At 38.1% G+C, this 19,631-nt stretch overlaps 2 protein-coding genes across 6 annotated transcripts in view; one reads left to right on the top strand and one right to left on the bottom strand.

Annotated features, from left to right (window-relative positions):
- The window catches only part of CENPP (centromere protein P), a 287,077-nt gene that overhangs the window by 93,051 nt on the left and 174,395 nt on the right, over positions 1–19,631 (top strand). The window lies entirely within an intron of this gene.
- On the bottom strand, positions 6,861–17,751 carry OMD (osteomodulin). Of its 2 annotated transcripts, XM_054254371.2 has the most exons (4): positions 17,609–17,751; positions 16,497–16,594; positions 11,923–12,893; positions 6,861–11,022 (listed from the first exon to the last, which is right to left on the bottom strand). In XM_054254371.2, exons 3-4 carry the CDS (start codon positions 12,869–12,871, stop codon positions 10,685–10,687), a joined length of 1,287 nt encoding a protein of 428 aa, XP_054110346.1. In that variant the 5' UTR covers positions 12,872–12,893; positions 16,497–16,594; positions 17,609–17,751; the 3' UTR covers positions 6,861–10,684. The 2 variants fall into 2 exon arrangements, with proteins under 2 accessions (XP_054110346.1, XP_002742767.1); XM_002742721.7 differs by lacking the exon at positions 16,497–16,594.

Below are 19,631 nucleotides of genomic sequence, written 5' to 3'. Positions count from 1 at the left end.
AAGAAAAACTCATGCATAAAAATTAGCTTTTTAAAAGTAAATTTGATTTATAGTTTTTAAGATTGATAGTAAAAGAGACTTTTCTTTGCTGAATAAAGGAAACTTTATAAAATTACTTTAATATTGGGCCGGGCGCGGTGGCTCAAGCCTGTAATGCCAGCACTTTGGGAGGCCAAGGCGGGTGGATCACGAGGTCAAGAGATCAAGACCATCCCGGTCAACATGGTGAAACCCCGTCTCTACTAAAAATACAAAAAATTAGCTGGGCATGGTGGCGCGTGCCTGTAATCCCAGCTACTCGGGAGGCTGAGGCAGGAGAATTGCCTAAACCCAGGAGGCGGAGGTTGCTGTGAGCCGAGATCATGCCATTACACTCCAGCCTGGATAACAAGAGTAAAACTACGTCTCAAAAAACAACAACAAAAAAAACTTTAATGTTAAAATTGAGTTTAAAAAGTTAAAGTGGCATTATAGATACCATACAAGCAACTTTAAAGATTTTTTTTTTTAAAGATTCACTTTTTAAAAATTTCTCTTTGGTGTTTTTAACAATCAAAGTAACATTTTCTCCTTTAAGGTAAAAATGTAACAAATATGGATACCTATTTTATTAAAATAAAAATGAAAGAATACCCATTTGTTTTCTTCTCTAGAAAATTGGTTTTAGAACCTTTCAAATCAAAGCTTAAATAAACTAAGACTTGAATACTGAAGTGTTTATTTGAATGTGAATTGTCTTAAATTTAGTTGTCGTATTGTCTAGCTCGAGTTGGTATAAATTGTCAGTTTTATGACTTCAAGCATAGGATAAAATGTTTTAAAGATTTTGAAATATATAATAATGAAACAACAGACATTGATTTGTTTTGTATTGTGTGGCAAGTTAACAAGATGTTGAGAAGTAAACTGGATAGATATCATATGTCCAAATAGAGAATCTTAGAGATTCATAGTTTCATTAATTGTACACTTTGATACTTTGTACTACAGAAAATTATTTTGTGGATAACAACTTTCCTTGAAAAATTATGACCAGTGAATACAATGTTATTAGCATTCACTCATTTAATAAAAGTTTATTGAGCACCAGTTCTATGCCAGAACTTCAGACCCATAAACTCAGTTAAACAAACTTCAGTTTCTTCCCTCAAGGAACATTTATTGCCTCTAACTTCAGTAAGAAAAGCAGCAAAGAAGCAAGTAGAATATAATGGTAGGGCTTGCTACACAGAAATGTACAGAGTTCTGTGATAACCTGGGAGAAGCCACAAGCTGACTTTTATAGAAAGGTTAAGGGAGGAGGGTAAGTGATGGGATAGGTGGGAAGGTTAGGTGATGGGGTAAGTGATGAGAGATGTTCTAGGCAAGGGAAGAATCATGTGAGCAGAAGGGATGGGGGTAGATCATTTAGAAAATTTATATATATATTTTGCATACTACTGGAGCTTTGAGGGAGAGAGAGAAGTCAGGGGAATGGACCGTATTAAGAGATGCGCCTAGAGAGCGGGAATAGAGGTTGGATTAAGGGGAGTATTTTATATCCTGCTAAAGTATTTGGACTTTAGTTTGTAGTCAGTGAGAGACCATGGAGAGATTTTTTTTAAGCCAGTGATGGCTTAAATATGATCCTGTTTGCATTTTAGAAGCATTCCTCTAATGTTGCATTGTTGAAGAATACCACTGTTCATCTATTATAGTGGTTATATATTACTATGTAAAAAACTACCACAAAGGAATGGCTTAGTTAAAATAACACACATTTATTATATCACAGTTTCTGTGGGTCAGGAATTCAGCATGGCTTTGCTTGATTGTCTGCTTCAGGATCTGCATTTGAAGTACATCTGGCATTGCAGCCTCACTTCAGTGGTTGAATAGGGAAGGATCCAGTTTTGAGCCCATGTGGTTGTTGGCGGCATTCAGTTCCTTGCAGAATGTGAGACTGTGGACCTAAGTTTCTTGCTAGCTGTTGACTGAAGGCTTCCCTCAGTTTCTTCCCATGTGACATCCTCCATAGGGCAGCTTACAACATTGTAGCCCGCTTCTTCACAGATGGAGAAGGAAATAGTCTCCAAATAATCCCAAGATGGGCATTACCTGCACTTCTGCTACCAACAACAAGTTCAGGGGATTCCCAAAACCACTCTTATTACATTTGATATTTCCCTAGGAGAATTCTCAGAACTCACTTAAGACCGTTATACTCATGGTTATGGTTTATATAGAGAAAGGATATCCCTAAAAATCAGCCAGGGAAGAGATGCATAGGGCAGAGTATAGAGGGCTCCAAACTTGAAGCTTCCATTGTTCTCTGGATGCATTGCTTTCCTGGCGTTGATATGTGGCAGTGTACATGGCTTATTGCCAACAAGGCAAGTTTATTAGCAGTGTTCAGAGTTCTTATTGCGGTTTTATTAATAGGTTTGATTGATTGATTGATTGATTGAATTCAGCCTCCTGGTCCACTGATAATGCATAACCCAAATCCCTTATCCTATATCACATGGTTAGTCTTTCTGGCATGGCCACCTCAACCTTAAGACTATCAGGTGTGGCTGATCTCACCCTAAACAAAAACACTCCTATCGAAAATAACATAGATCAACTCTTAGAAGCCAAGGCAAAACCCAGACTTCTCTTTAGGCAAAGCCAAAACCTTTACTACATAGTACTCAAAGAAAATGCTTGAAACAGATGGTTTTCTATTCCAGAAAGAAATGAATGCTGATAGAAAGCTATTTAGCTTTCACTCCACAGGAGTGAAAGATGAAATCTGCCTCATATTCAAGAGCAGGCATTGCATCCAAAGATGAAAAAGTCTTCTTTATGGAGTTCTTTTTTTGGAGACAGGGTCTTCTCTGTTGCCCAAGCTGGAGTGCAGTGACACAGTCATAACTCACTGCAGCCTCAACTTCATGGGCCCAAATGATCCTCCCATTTCAGCCTTCTGAGTAACTGGGACTTGATGCATGCACCACCATGCCTGGCTAATTAAAAAAGATTTTTTTTTTTTGGCTGGGCGCGGTGGCTCAAGCCTGTAATCCCAGTACTTTGGGAGGCCGAAGTGGGTGGATCATGAGGTCAAGGGATCGAGACCATCCTGGTCAACATGGTGAAACCCTGTCTCTACTAAAAATACAAAAAATGAGCTGGGCATGGTGGCGTGTGCCTGTAATCCCAGCTATTCAGGAGGCTGAGGCGGGAGAATTGCCTGAACCCAGGAAGCAGAGGTTGCAGTGAGCCGAGATCATGCCATTGCACTCCAGCCTGGGTAACAAGAGCGAAACTCCATCTCAAAAATAAATTTTTTTATAAGGGATCTCCTTATGTTACCCAGACTTGTCTGGAACTTTTGGCCTTAGTGATCTTCCCACCTTGGCTTCTGTGGAGTCCTTTTAGGTGACCCTATTGCATTATCTTTGGTGCCTTATAGGGGTTTTATTTCCTTGAAAGCGTATCATTGGTCTGTTGGCAATGAAAAAAATGTGTTGAATGGAATGGACTTTCGGAAACGAGTTTTCAGGGAAAAAGTCGTTTTGGGAAGTGGTTTAATTCTGATAGAGACCATATAACCTCCACATGGATTAGCTTTCAATAAATGCTACAAACTGGAACAGTCTTTTCCCTATTTTCATCTTCATTCTCTAACTTTGTAGGAAATCATTTGGTTAAGTAGTCAGAACACCCGAGTTCTAGTTTTGTTTTGTTTTTTTTTTTTTGGAACGGAGTTTCGCTCTTGTTACCCAGGCTGGAGTGCAATGGCGCGATCTCGGCTCACCGCAACCTCCGCCTCCTGGGTTCAGGCAATTCTCCTGCCTCAGCCTCCTGAGTAGCTGGGATTACAGGCACGCACCACCATGCCCAGCTAATTTTTTGTATTTTTAGTAGAGATGGGGTTTCACCATGTTGACCGGGATGGTCTCGATCTCTTGACCTCGTGATCCACCCACCTTGGCCTCCCAAAGTGCTGGGAATACAGGCGTGAGCCACCGCGCCCGGCCTAGTTTTGTTTTTTGTTTTGTTTTTTGAAACAGAGTCTTGCTCTGTCGCCAGGCTGGAGTACAATGGTGTGATCTCTGCTGATTGCAACCTCTGCTTCCTGGGTTCAAGTGATTTTCCTGTCTCAGCCTCTGGAGTAGTTGGGACTACAGGCGTGCGCCCACCATGCCCAGATAATTTTTGTATTTTTAGTAGAGACAGAGTTTCTCCATGTTGGAATGGCTGGTCTCGAACTTCCCACCTCAGGTGGTCTGCCTGCCTAGGCCTTCCAAAGTGCTGAGATTATAGGCGTGAGCCACTGTGCCCAGCCCAGCCGAGTTCTAGTTCTGATTCGTCATGAATCTTCCCCTGATTGTGGGCAAGTTCTTTAACATTTTAGGCCACAGTTTCTTTATCTATTGAACTAGAATCTGGTTACTACAGAGTTCTTCAGCCTCTGCACTACTGACATTTTGGGCTTGATAGTTCTCTTTTGTGGGGGCTAGCCTGTGTGCACTGTAGGATGTTTAGCAGCACTTCTGCCCTCTACACACTAGATGCTAGTAGTGGTACTCCACTGTGCAATGACCAAAAATGTCTCCAGACATTGCCAGTTGTCCACGGTGGGTGGGAGTTAGGGGAGCAAAATCATTCCTATTGAGAACTGCTGAGTTACTAGATACTCGTGCACCCTTTTTAATCCAGCAATCTTGATTTTGTGGAAAGTCTGTGGTTTGGCTCTCCATCTTAAATCTCATACTTATGCTTGAGGCCTAGTTCGAACAAGAAATATGAGAACCCATGTATTCTACTTCCTAAACTAAAGGGTCAAATTTATATGGAGAGGAATTATGACTCAATGTAAGGAAGAGCTCATGGTAAAATTGTATCTTATTTGTGAATTTACTTTTTCTCAGTAGTACATAAATCTCTGTATAGTGAATTCATAACCTAAACATGTAAAGTGATGCAAGATGTGTCCATGATGTTATGATATTTATAACTAGGCAGATTTATAACTTGGCATAGTTATATCTATTTAGGAAATTGGAACATATAAGAAACTTCAGATGTTTAGCTGTTATGATTTAATTTTGTTTCCAGCTGCTCTTATACTTTATTTCCAAGATGTAGAAGAAATAGACTTAGAATCAGGAAACCAGGTCTTTAGGTCTAGCCATCCTTGGGGACATATGAATTCTTAAAACAGAAAAATTATATAGAACAGACAAGGTTTATTTCTTCTATTTTCTTTTTTACCTCATGGAGCTGGTTAAGTGTGTTATATAACATGCATACATCTGTATTTTAGTTTAGTGGTCCCAAACTTGAGAAATAGGGTGAAAATGTGTAGTGTTTCAGGTAATACTTAAACACTGGCTAAACATTCTCAACCAGTATTATCATGAACAAATTTTTGAAGTATCCTTTTTAAAATTTCCTTTCTAAAAGTTAAATGTATGTTCATTATACATTTATATTTGTTAATTAACCTTGGGTTTATGGTACAATTTGGACTTATTTGTTAATAGTTACAGTTTAGCCTATTAGCTAACATAACTAAATACTTGGTGGTATAATGAAAAAAATAATAAATGAATTTTTACATTTTTCTTTCCTGCTATAAATATCAAATCATCTGGTTTAGTTTGTAGCTCTGATAGGTAACTGCAGTCTTAATGTACTACTTAAAGAAAATTCTTTATTCTTCATTGTCTCCCAGGGAAAGCACTGAAGTTTTTCTTTGTTTTGTTTTTAATGAGAAATACTTGGGCAGGTTTGAGTTAAGGCATTTTCAAGTACCAAAAAATGATTGTTAATCTGCCTCCCCATTGGATCTTGAGCTAGAGGACATGGGATGCATTTACTTATATGCACTTTTAGAGGGAGGAGCCCGCGCAGAGTTGAACTGTTCTTACTAATAAACAGAAAGAGTTTGACCACACTCTGGGTCAGAGAAGCTAGCATCCCAGTGCCTTGTGAGTGGATGGAGGGAACCCTGCCATCCTCACCCTGGTGGGCCATTCAGATAGTGCTTTGAAAAGCTGCACAGTCCAATAGTGATTGTAAAGTAGTTATGAGATATGTGATTTAAGCACCCTAGTGAAACCCTTAGTAGTCTCTCTTGTCTACTACTCTTTTGTATGAGTGGAATGTTTGAAGGAACCCAAAAAGATGCTGACTGTTTTGTGTGCCAGGAAAAATAGTGTGAGCACCTAGGAGTGTGCAGCATCCAGATCTGTGGGCTGCTGGGCCAGATGTGCTGCAGTGAGCCTTACTGTTCCTGCAACTCATGTGCACTTTATGTGCTTTATTATATCTATTATTTGTCTTTATCCTTATGACAACCTTATGGAAACCATCTTTTTTTGAAAACAAAGAAAGAGACACTTAGAGAAACTAAATAACTAATTGAGAGTCATCTAGCTTAGAAGTGTCATGTCAGGCTTTATACCCACATAGCTCTTATATCAGATTCCTTGTTTTGAATTGCTAAATTTGCTTTTATTTTTTGAAACAGGATCTCACTCTGACACTCAGACTGAAGTGCGGTGGCATGATCTCAGTTCACTGCAATGTCTACTTTCTAGGCTCAGATGATCCTCCCACCTCAGCCTTGCCTGGCTAATTTTTCTATTTTTAGTAGAGATGGAGTTTCACCATGCTGCTCTGACTGGTCTAGAACTCTTGAGCTTAAACAATCTGCCTGCCTCAGCCTCCCAAAGCGCTGGTATTATAGGCGTAAGCCACCATGCCAGCCAGAATTGCTAAATTTGAATTGCAATTTTTATTATTTGCTAAGGCTGTTCTTTGAGAATCAAATGTATTTTCTTTTATTCATTGAGGAGGAGATACAAATTGAAACTCCAGAGTTCTGAAAATGAAGGTTTTCAATTTTTTTAATTGTGCAAGAAGTAGAACAAGTAATTGATTACCATGTCTTTATGTTAACCCCACTCAGGAGCTTGTTCTCTCCACTTTTGCCAGTCAATTCCTGCTGCACATTTATTACTTTTTTCTGGGAGCCTTCAACTACTTCTCCAGGTCCTCGCCAGATGTGAAAGTTATGGTATCTGTGCTTATACAGTTTTTCATAGTTATTGCCACATTAACATTTTATTTCATCCTTGTGTTACAGTGAGTTGTTTGATCTTCTCTTTATTAAATTCTTCAAATAACTGCTTTATTGAGATAAGTCACATTCAATACAATTCATCCTTTTAAAGTATATAATTTATTTTGGGTTTTTTTTTTTTTAGAGATGGGGTCTCATTCTGTTGCCAGGCTGGAGTGCAGAGACGCGATCACGGCTCACTGCAACCTTGATCTCTGGGGCTTATGCAGTCTTTCTGCTTCAGCCTCTCAAATAGCTAAGACCGCAGGCACGTGCCACCATGCCTGGATAATTTTTAAATTTTTTGTAGAGACAGGGTCTCACTGTGTTGCCTAAGCCAGTCTCGAACTTCTGGCCTCAAACAATTCTCCCACCTTGGTCTCCCAAAGCACTAGGATTACAGATATGAGCCACTGCACCCAGACTGAAGTATACAATTTAATAGACGTTAGTGATTTTGGATTTGTACAACCATTACCACAGTCAATTTTGGGACATTTTCATTACCCCAAAAAAGAAACTGTATACCCATTAGCAGTTACTTCTCACTTTCCCCCATTCCGGTGATCCCCTGCTCTAGGCAACCAGTGACCTTTGTCTCCATAGATTTCCCAGTTCAAAGTTTATCCATGTTATAGCATATGTCAATGCTTTATTACTTTTTATTGCTGAATAATATTCCACTGTATGGATATACCACATTTTGTGGATCTATTGATGGACATTTGGGTGGTTTGTATCTTATGGATAATGCTGCTATGGACATTTGTATGCAAATTTTGGTGTGAACATGCATGTTCAGTTCTCTTGGGTATATAGTTAGGAATGGAATTGCTGGGTTATATGTAACTAACTTTTTTTTTTTGCTGGAGTGAGTGGTATGATCTCGGCTCACTACAACCTCAGCCTCCTGGGTTTAAGCAATTCTTTGCCTCATCCTCCCGAGTAGCTGGGATTACAGGCACGTGCCACCACATCCAGCTAATTTTTATATTTTTAGTAGACAGGGTTTCACCATCTCGGCCAGCCTGGTCTTGAATTCCTGACCTCCGTGATTCCTGGCCTCAGCCTCCCAAAGTGCCAGGATTACATGGCACCTGGCCATGTAACTAACTTTTTAAGGAACTTCCATACTACTTTCCACGGCAGCTGCAGCATTTACACTCCTTTTCAGTGGTGTATGAAAGCTCCAGTTTTTCCACTTTCTTGACAACACTTATTTGTCTCCTTTTGATTTCAGCCATCCTAATGAGCATGAAGTGGTATCTCATCATGATTTTTATTTACATTTCCCTAATGGCTCATAAATTTTAAATCGCTCTAGGTTAGAAATTGTCTTATCTTGGCGGGACATGGTGGTTCATACCTGTAATCCCAGCACTTTGGGAGGCCGAGGCTGGTGGATCATTAGGTCAAGAGATCCAGACCATCCTGGCCAACATGGTGAAACCCCGTCTCTACTAAAATACAAAAATTAGCTGGGCATAGTGGCATGTGCCTGGGTCCCAGCTACTTGGGAGGCTGAGGCAGGAGAATTGCCTGAACCCAGGAGGTGAGGTGCAGTGAGCCGAGATCGTGCCACTGCACTCCAGCCTGGCACCTGGCAACAGAGCGAGACATTGTCTCAAAAAAAAAAAAGGAAATTCTCTTATCTTTGTTATTTTCTAAAACACCCATAGTACTTTCCACGTATTAACTCGTGATGTTTGAATTTATACCCTGTTTTTAAAAATTGCAAGAAAAGGGAGGTCAGCCTTAAGATTTTTTGTTTCAACTCTGTTGAAAATGTGCTTTGCCCATATCATGGCATCATAGTTACACATTGTACTTTGTTTATTTATCCCTTATTATCAAGCCCTATATAAGAAAGGACTTGATGAACATTGATTAGATGAATGAATGGAGTTTTGTTTATTTTCATCCTGTATTCTTGAGGTTGTCCCTGGGAACAGGTGAGTGTTCTGGTTCTGATAATGCTGATAATCTCCTCAAAGATATAAAGGGCATTAAAGACTTTATTTAAACTGATATTTCCAGGGGGAAAAAAAAGACTTGCAAGCTGGAAAACTACTTCTGAAATATAGTTCGACTTGTCTGTTGGGTATTGTCAGAATTGTTATTATTTGTTTTGGGGTCCCTTGTATAGATAGCCCCAGATTGGTATTTTTCCCTTATCTGAAGAATTCAGTGAAACATTAACATGGTATGTCAAGAGAGTTTATCACAGCAGTTAGATAATCTGCATTGTGAGGCATACTTAAAATACTTAAACATGATACATTAATGAAAGAGTTATTTTTAAGGCTTTAAAGATGTCAAAACCTGTTATCTGGTCATTCAAATTTTAAAGGAACTGTATTTAATTTTAGCTTATGTAGATATTGGCTGATAAGCACACAGTGTTTTGTTTTTGTTTTTTCTTTTTTGAGATGGAGTCTCGCTCTGTCGCCCAGGCTGGAGTCAGTAGTGCATCTTGGTTCACTGCAACCTCTGCCTCCCAGGTTCAAGTGATTCTCCTGCATCAGCCTCCTGAGTAGCTGGGACTACAGGCACGTGCCACCATGCTGGGCTCTTTTTTGTATTTTTGGTAGAGGCGGGGTTTTACCATATTGGTCAGGCTGGTCTCAAACTCCTGATCTCATGATTTGCCCGTCTCAGCCTCCCAAAGTGTTGGGATTACAGTAGTGAGCCACTGGCACCTAGCCAAGTGTTTAGTAATATCATTAACTTTATTTTGCCAACTTTAACTTAACCTTGTGAACAAAGCAATTATTTCTTTGCAAATCATTTTGTAACAAATAAACCTTTCTGTGGTTGTATTTATTACAAAAACATTTATCTCAGTTAAAATGGAACACAATAACATTGTTTTGGACAGTTACTGAAATTTGCTAACATACAAATTGCAATGAGAGCGTTTGATGTTTTTTAGTTCTCCAAATACAGTATTTATAATTTTGTTGTTTTGGTACTCTGAGGAAAAAAGATTAGTTCATTTTGTGAATCTGTATGCTTTGGGTACTTAGTAGGATGGCCTCTTACAAATCAAAAATATTATTTTATGCACTACATGGTGGGCTAGGGGGATGGATGTCATAATGATGAGATCACAAATTCCAGTGTGAAAGCTTATCTGAAGCAGTCAAAGAAAATGGGCTATTCCTTAATTAAATGCTTGTTACATTAATATGCCCTCCTGTTGTTTGAATATTGTCCTCAGAGTGATCAAAAAGGTCATAACTTCTGGGTCTTTACTGCTAAATGCTACTTCCTTCCTCATTTTTAGAAAAATTACTGTTATTAGAAATAATACACTCACTTTTTTAAACATGTTATTTCTATATTTATAAAGAGCATAAGAAACAACATTTAGTTTATGATTCCCACTTGTCATTCTAATTTATATTTTTAAAGATTTGCATTATTTTGAGTAAGTTCTAATCCTATAAAATGATGCAGATGTCACCAACAACTTAAATTTAATTCTGACCTTATACTAATACATAATTCTAAATATATTACTTTGAGTAATACATGTTTACTTAGATTTACTATATTAAGTATAAGTTTTGTGAAGTCATAATTGTATACCTATATAGTTTCTCGCCATTCTTGAATTTCATAATAATGAGGGTAAAAGTGCCCTTCTGCTCCTTCTTGTTCTGGGCCCTCATGGGCATGGTCAGGATCATCGTGATCTTCACTGTCATCATCATCTTGAAATCTCCTGAAAACTTGTGTCTTCAGTTGTATTGTTTGACCATTAGTACTTCTTTGTTCACCATAATAAATAGTGTGTATATGAGGGAAGCAGAAGAAGATGTATGAGCTTATTGGTTCTTTTAGTTTATTTTGGTCCACACGAATGTATGTTAAATGGTGGTGATGTAGTGGGTCAATAGAAGGACACATCACTGTAAGATTCATCTCTGAAAGAAATAAATTAAAAATTAATCCTGCATTATAGTATAATCCATAATTATAGCCATAATTCTATGTTGGATTTTATGTTGTATGGAATATAATTCTGTTAATTAAAATAATTATAAATTGAAGTAGGTTTAGTTTGTTTTATATTAAATAACACAATGAAGAAAATTAAATTGTAAATGAGTTTTATATTACCAAAATATAAATGACTTCATTTTTTCTGATCAATAATTTCCTATAGAACAATTTCAAAAAAAATTATCTACAATTCCACTGCTTAGGATACTCATATTTCTTGATATGCTCTATTATCTCTCTCTCTATATATATATATATAATGTGTGTGTGTGTGTGTGTGTGTGTGTGTGTGTGTGTGTGTATGTATAATTTATTTTTTTTTTTTTAGACAGACTTTTGCTCTATCACCCAGGCTGGAATGCAGTGGCACGATCTCAGCTCACTGCAACCTCCGACATCTGGGTTCAATCAATTCTCATGTCTCAGCCTCCCAAGTAGCTGGGAGTACAGGCGTACACCACCATGCCTGGCTAATTTTTGTATTTTTAGTAGAGATGGGAGTTCACCATATTGACCAGGCTGGCCGTGAACTCTTGGCCTCAAGTGATCCATGCGCCTCAGTCTCCCAAAGTACTCTGATTACAGGCATAAGCCATTTCGCCCAGCCCATGTCTCAATATTTAAGACAATTAAATTTAATAGGAAGGACTATAAACTGAATAGCACACCTTTCTCTGAGGCAAATTTCTGCCATTCCCTTAGCCAACTTTAGAACAACCATTTTCAGCCATGTCTAAAGCATAGCTTATTAAAGATTTTTTTCTTTAAAAGGTCAGATTTCCATTCTTTCTCTCCTTAAAACACAATAAAAGTCTACATACTTTCTATTTCATTGTTTTGTAGGTATAGGTGTTCCAAATTTCTTGGAATATAAAATGCTTGCTTCAATTTGTTGTGTCCAACACTGAGTTCTACAAGATTGGGAAGATTAAAAATATTATATGGGATGTCTTGTAGTTTGTTGTGTGACATTCTTAGAGCATGAAGTTTTGGAAGTTTGTCGAAGTATTTTTCAGGTATAGAAGAAATTGAATTATTTTCTAAAGACAGATACATAAGTGAAGAAGGCAAACCAGGAGGCATTGATTCTAATCTGTTATTGCAGAGGTTGAGCTGCATTAGTTTTTCCATTTTGGCAAAGATTTTGTCTTTTAGCAGAGAATCATGAAGGTGATTATAGCAGAGATCAAGCATGGTCAAGTTTACTAGCCCATCCATGGCATTTGCCTGCAGTTTGGAGATTTCATTGTAACCAAGAAGGAGTCTTTCCAGAGATTTAGGAAGGGGAAATGGAAATTCTTCTAAATTGTTATGTTCTAGATGAAGTTGTAGTAGATTTGGAAGCTTAGCAAACACACCATAATCAATCTTTTGAGATTTAATTTTGTTGTAGCTGAGGTTAATTTCTTTAAGATGAGTTGCATTAATGAATGAGTTTGCAGTCACAGCTTCAATTTCATTGAACTGAAGGTAGAGTTGCTGAATGTGCATTGGAATATTTGGGATAGTCTTGAGTTTGCGATTTTCACAGTACATTGATGATGGAAAGTTAGTTGGACAGAAGCATTCAGTGACACAGCCTAAAGTATATCCATGAAAAGGGACTCCATATTCTACATTTTGATGAAATGGGAATCCTGTTTGGTAATCATCATCTGGCTCTTGGTCATAGTCTTCATCCCACTGATAAGTTTCATATTGGCAATGCACTTTGACTCCAAAAAAGAAGAAAAGAATATATATTGGACTTAAGAAGCTCATCATCATCATCTTCTTCTTCTTGTTTTTTGTCCTATTGCAAGGAGAAAAGGAAACATTGTGGAGAATAGTGTGTTAACTCAGAATACGCTTTGTATAAATTGACAGCTACCTATGTCTGTATATAAAAGAATATCCAGAAAGAATGGGCAGTGCTCAAACTAATTTCTTTTTTTTTTCTTGTGACAGTCTTCTCTGTTACCCAGACTGGAGTGCAGTGGCACAATCCCAACTCACTGCAGCTTCTGCCTCACGGGTTCAAGCAATTCTCATGCCTCAGCCACCCAAGTAGCTGGGACTATAGGCACATGCCAACACACCTGACTTATTTTTGTATTTTTTAGTAGAGATAGGGTTTCACTATGTTTCCCAGGCTGGTCTCAAACTCCTGACCTCAAGGCATCTACTCACCTCAGTCTCCCAAAGTGCTGGGATTACAGACATGAGCCACCGAGCTTGACCTCAAACCAAAATTAAATTAAATGTTTAAGTACCAGTGAGTTGAGATTTTATATGTATGTGTATATATATATACATACACATATATATATATATATATATATATATTTTTTTTTTTTTTTTTTTTGAGACAGTCTTGCTGTCACCCAGGCTGGAGTGCAGTGATGTAATCTTGGCTCACTGCAACCTCTTCCTCCTGGGTTCAAGCAATTCTTCTGCCTCAGCCTCCCAAATAGGTGGGACTACAGGTACGTGCCACCACACCCAGCTAATTTTTGTATTTTTAGTAGAGACAGGGTTTTGTCATGTTGGCCATGCTGGTCTTGAACTCCTGACCTCAGGTGATCCTCCCGCCTTGGCCTCCGGAAGTGCTGGGATTACAGGCGTGAGCCACCATGCCCAGCTGAGATTTTTTTTTTTAAGTCAGGTATTACACTGAACTAGAGTCAAAAGTGGTATAGTAGACTTTCTACTGAGTAACCATCTTTTTTTTTTTTTTTTGAGACGGAGTTTTGCTGTTGTTGCCCAGGCTGAAGTGCAATGGCACAATCTCAGCTCACTGCAACTTCCACCTCCTGGGTTCAAGCAATTCTCCTGAGTCAGCCTCCTAAGTAGCTGGGATTACAGGCACGTGCCATCACACCTGGCTAACTTTTTGTGTGTGTTTTTAGTAGAGATGGGGTTTTACCATGCTGCCCAGGCTGGTCTTGATCACCTAACCTCAGGTGATCCACCCACTTTGTCCTCCCAAAGTGCTGGGATTACAGGCATGAGCCACTGCGCCTGGCCTTTGTTTGTTTTTTTTGTTTTGTTTTGTTTTGAGAAAGAGTCTTACTCTTTCAGCCAGGGTGGACTGCAGTGGCACAATGTCAGCTCACTGCAACCTCTGCTTCCCGGATTCAAGCAATTCTCCTGCCTCAGCCTCCCCAGTAGCTGGGATTACAGGTGCACTCCACCACACCCAGCTAATTTTTGAATTTTTAGTAAAGACTGGGTTTTACCATGTTGGCCAGGCTGGTCTCAAACTCTTGACCTCATGAGCCACCCACCTTGGCCTCCCAAAGTGCTGAGATTACAGGTGTGAGTCACTGTAACCGGCCTCCTTGTGTCTTATATTTTGCCTACTTATGCCACCTGGTCATTGTTAGCATTGTATGAGCTATGCATGTAAAAATACTTTGCAAATTGAAAACTCTCTCCAGATGAAATGAATGTATCATTTAGGAAAAAGATTATTAAAAATCCTACCTCTTTTATTCTGAGACCTTTCTGTCTACTTTTCCCATCAAGGGTTTCAAGAAAGAATGAAATGACTTAGGCTGGGCACGGTGGCTCAAGCCTGTAATCCCATCACTTTGGGAGGCCGAGGCGGGTGGATCACAAGGTCAAGAGATCGAGACCATCCTGGTCAACATGGTGAAATCCCGTCTCTACTAAAAATACAAAAAAAAAAATTAGCTGGGCGTGGTGGCTTTCTGTGAGATCCATGGAAGATGTGGCATTTGACCTAGACTTTGAAGGAATGTTGAGATTCTCACAGAGGGAGGTGAGGAAGATCTCCAGATACAAGAGATGAGCAAAACATAGGAGCAACAAATGGTGATGTGTTTGGGAAATGTAGTTGGTTAACTGTTGACGAAGCAAAATAAGACTATTAAATCCAGCTCTGAAGGCCGGACGCAGTGGCTCATGCCTGTAATCCCAGCACTTTGGGAGGCTGAGGTAGGTGGATTACAAGGTCAGGAGTCTACCACCAGCCTTGCCAAGATGGCGAAACCCCGTCTCTACTAAAAATACAAAAATTAGGTGGGCACAGTGGCACGAGCCTATAATCCCAGCTACTTGGGAGGCTGGGGCAGGAGAATCGCTTGAACCCGGGGGGCAGAGGGTGCAATAAGCCAAGATCATGCCACTACATTCCAGCCTGGGCCACAGAGCCAAGACTCCATCTCAAAAAAAAAAAAAATCCGGATCTGAAGGGGCAACCTTTTTTTCTTTTTTTGAGACGGAGTCTCGCTCTGTCACCCAGGCTGGAGTTGAGTGGCATGATCTTGGCTCACTGCAACATCTACCTCCCGGGCTCAAGTGATTCTTGTGCCTCAGTCTCCTGAGTAGTTAGGATTACAGACGTGTACCACCGTGACTGGCTAAATTTTTTTGTATTTTTAGTAGAGATGGGGTTTCGCAATGTTGGCCAGGCTGGTTTCCAACTCCTGACCTCAGGTGATCTGCCCACCTCAGCCTCCCAAAGTGGTGAAATTACTGGTGTGAGCCACTGTGACTGGCTAATTGTTTTTGTATTTTTAGTAGGGACTGGGTTTTGCCATATTGGCCTGGCTTGTCTCAAATTCCTGACCTCAGGCAATCCACCCACCTCAGCTTCCCAAAGTGCTGAGATTACAGGTGTAAGCCACCACGCCTGGCCAAAAACTCAGCTTGAATTTTATCCTCGTGTTGACAGCATTAGCAATCATCAATTGGCAACCCTACATTTGACAGTTAGACTCTGTTGTTCAACAGGTATGAAAAATTGTACAGAAAAAAGAAGGCAGCCTAGAATCAAGACATCATGACTAGGGCATCTCTGAAAATAAAGAGGTTCTTAATGTTGTCTGCTTTTGGTCTGTTGTGAGTACCCAAGAAGAAAGTCTTTCCCTGAGGAACAATTTCTCTTCTAAACCTGAACTTACCTTAAACATCCTTGTCCTCCTCCCTCCACATTCCTAACCATGTAGTACAGTCTTGTTCTACTCCCTTTGACTAAGTGCAGTGTTCTCATCTGAAATCCATTCTGTTTTCATCTAATGCCCATTATTTTCTATGCCTCTTGCTCTTTCCCCATGATAATTTCCTCTGTTACAACAATCTCTTATTTTATCCACATTTTTCATTCCCCAACTAATCTCTTCTCAGTTATTTGCTAAGCATATTTTTGTTACCTCTTCTTTTCATACTCTACAATCTATGCCTTGTTCTGTATAGAATAACTCACAGCAATATTGTAATCATTGTCAATCATGTAATTTCCTGATATCTAATATTTTATAGAATGTAATACAATGCGGTGTTATAAGTTCTCAAAGATTTGTTGGATGAATAAGTTAATAAATTATAGATTAAGTCTTGTTAGCAGTGCTTCTCTCTACTAATGTTGATTATTTCTAGACATTTATTTTACCATGGTGATTTCTTCAAATGGACATATTCATGAGAGCTTGACTGTTCCTTTTTCTGTTGAATATTTCTCCATCACAGTACACTGCATTCCTCACTTTCCTAGTATATTGTGTAATAGGAAAATAACAAATGTGAAAAAGAATGTTTGGAGCAAAGTAAAATATATATATTACCAGTTTTCAATTTGAATTTTTTATATTATAGCAATACAAGCATCTGTGTCATAACATTTCTCTTGGAGTAAAGTACTTATGCATTCATCAAGAAAAGTTTTAATTGAAATTATTAATAAAAATGAGGTATAATTTACTTGTTCAGGAAAAGTTTAAAGTAAAAGATTCATAATATTTTATTACGTTAAAGGCATAATTGTTTTTATTGGTATGCCATAGAAACTAGCATATAAGAAACCAAATATTAGCATATAATTCAGATTTTTCCAAAAAAGTTCTAAATTTTAATTTGTAAAATTCTTTTGCTATGAAAAATACAACTGCCTCAATTATTTTTAGCCACAATACATTTAAATCTTAATTAACTAAAACCCAAAGTAACTAGATCCTTCAATAGACTGGCTAGAACATCTGTATCTTCCCTTTGAGAAAGAGATAAATGAAAAGAAAAACATTCTCTATCAGGGATTTAGTCAGTAGTGAAATTTGGAGAAAGTTTTGAGTGAAATTTGCACAAATGCCCATCAACCCCCCAACTGGAACCACTAGCATTGCTCAGATGTCTGCCTCAAAGGCATTAGCTGGTTCTTTTTTACTTAAAATTCAGAGAGAAAAAGAGAGCTAAGAAAGAGAAAGAGATTGATTCCTTTAACCTGAGAATCTCTCCTTTCATTTAAAGTTAAAATAAAAATCTAAACAAAGATTGTTTATTGGGTAAATCTTAAATGAGAAAGAGTTAAACTCATTATACTATTTCTTTACTTGAACATTTTGCCTAATCAAAAGTTTAATGTAACTTTTTTACCAGATTTTGCTTCCAAAAATTGTGCTTTCATAATAGATTCAGTCTATTTTAATATTAAACAAATCCAGTATACTTTTTCAATTTTAATAGTAGGAATACATTCTTTAAAAAATGAAAATTATTTTATCATCATACCTGTTGAATTTGCTTTAGTTTTCAGGGGTTGATGAATTTGTAAATCCTTTAAATGAATCAGAAATTCCTAAATTCTTTAACTGAGTCTCTTAAAAATCCACAGTAACTGTGTGTCCAGACAGGGCTGTCTCTTGAATTACTGTAGCAATTTAAGCAAATACAATCTTCTTGGAAAACACTTGGGTTGAATTAAAAGTATGTATTTCTTTTCATTACATGAAACTTTGTGGATTCAAATTAAGATGCTTGTGTTCTTGGTCAGATTTATGTGGCTTACTTCTTTCTTTTCCCCTTAATTTTGGTTTGGGGTGTGGCAAGAATTTCCTCTAATGTGAAAGGCAAACAAAACTAAATGAAACAGAATGTACTGATTACTGTTTTTATTTTCATTTTTATGCCAAAGAATTCTTCAAATTAAGGTCCACTGTGACAATGGAACTCCAGTGTCTCAGCAACTTAAAGTGGAACTCAAAATTTTTTTTTTTTTAGATAGAGTCTCTCTGTCACCCAGGCTGGAGTACAGTGGCTCAATCTTGGCTCACTGCAACCTCTACAACTCAGGTTGAAGTAATTCTCCTGCTTCAGCCTTCCCAGTAGCTAGGATTACAGGCATGAACCACCATACCTCACTAATTTTTTGTGTTTTTAGTGGAGACAGTGTTTCGCCATGTTGGCCAGGCTGGTCTCAAACTCCTGACTTCAGGTGATCCTCCTGCCTCAGCCTCCCAAAGTGCTGGGATTACAGGCATGAGCCAGCGTGCCCAGCCTGAAACTCAGAATTTCTTTAGTCCCTTGGTTGTTCAACACCTAGGTTCACATCAGTACTTCTCTTTGTTAAAATAAGGAATCGGGATTAGAAACATGTAACATTTCACCTTTAGTTTATTTTTAAAATGCACTCAATTATCATTGGTTACACAGATTAAATATATGACTTTTCTGTACAAAGGCTTACACCTTCATTTTTATCAGCTATCTCTTTTCTCCTCTTGCTTGCAAATGTACCCATTAGAATGACTTCTAATATCCTTTGAGATAAAAATTAATCAGTTGGTTGCACTCTAAAGGTGTATCTCCAATTTGCCTGTTTTAGTATTGTACAAAGTAATCATTTTTGTAATATTGAATAAAATGGAATCATAAGCTTATGTTGCTCAATAACTATTGCCTTTATTTTGTAAATTTAGAAAATTTCTTCATTTCATAGAGCTATCTCTCCCGAATAGTAACAGTTAACTGTTTTCAATGTTTAATTTTTACACTGTTTTCATATTCTAAACAGAGTTGACTGGGTCTTTTGGCAGTGGACTTGGAGTTCATTTTGGGGGGGAATTCTTTTAAGCTTTTACAAACCAGTAAGATAAAGTGAATCCTGGAGTTCATTTTTGTTTCTTCAAAAAAGTGTTTTCCACTAGCTTTTTACAAAGAACTCACAAGATTTATTTTGTTAAACCTTGCATTTAAGGAAAGTATACAGTGTTTCAAGTGATGCTTTGGCAGTTGTAAAAACGCAGTCTATTATTTGAGACATTGGTATGTAAAACGTGGCAGACCACATTTGAGCCAAGATTCCATCTTGTTACTGATCTTTTCCATATGTTTTCTGTTAGTGTCTCTGTTCTTAAAACTCAGGCTTCCACTAAGGAAAAGAGAGCAAATCTGTGTACTTTTTTCAAAAATTGCTTTATATGCCTTCAGAGTCCTTTTGGAAGATTAACTTAAAATCAACAGCCTAATGTTTATATAACTTCTCATTAACTCTGTGATTTGAATTTATGATATTGATTATGTTACTCATGTTTTATCAAATGAGAAAAACATTATCAATAAATAGAGCAGACAGAATCAAAAATTTCTAGAAAATTTAAACTGGTTGGCAATGTCTATCTAGGAGATAGGTATCAAGGGATGGGAATGGGGGGAGGGGGTGGTTACTTACAGTCAGGACTTAAAGGAAAAAATAGGGTATGTGAGTTTGTAATAGTTCACTGTTTTAGTTTGGTGGTTATAATCGTAGCAGTTG

Source organism: Callithrix jacchus, chromosome 1 (genome assembly GCF_049354715.1).
Source record: "Callithrix jacchus isolate 240 chromosome 1, calJac240_pri, whole genome shotgun sequence".
NCBI classification, from domain to species: Eukaryota; Metazoa; Chordata; class Mammalia; order Primates; family Cebidae; genus Callithrix; species Callithrix jacchus.
This window is presented reverse-complemented; position numbering and strand designations above follow the sequence as displayed.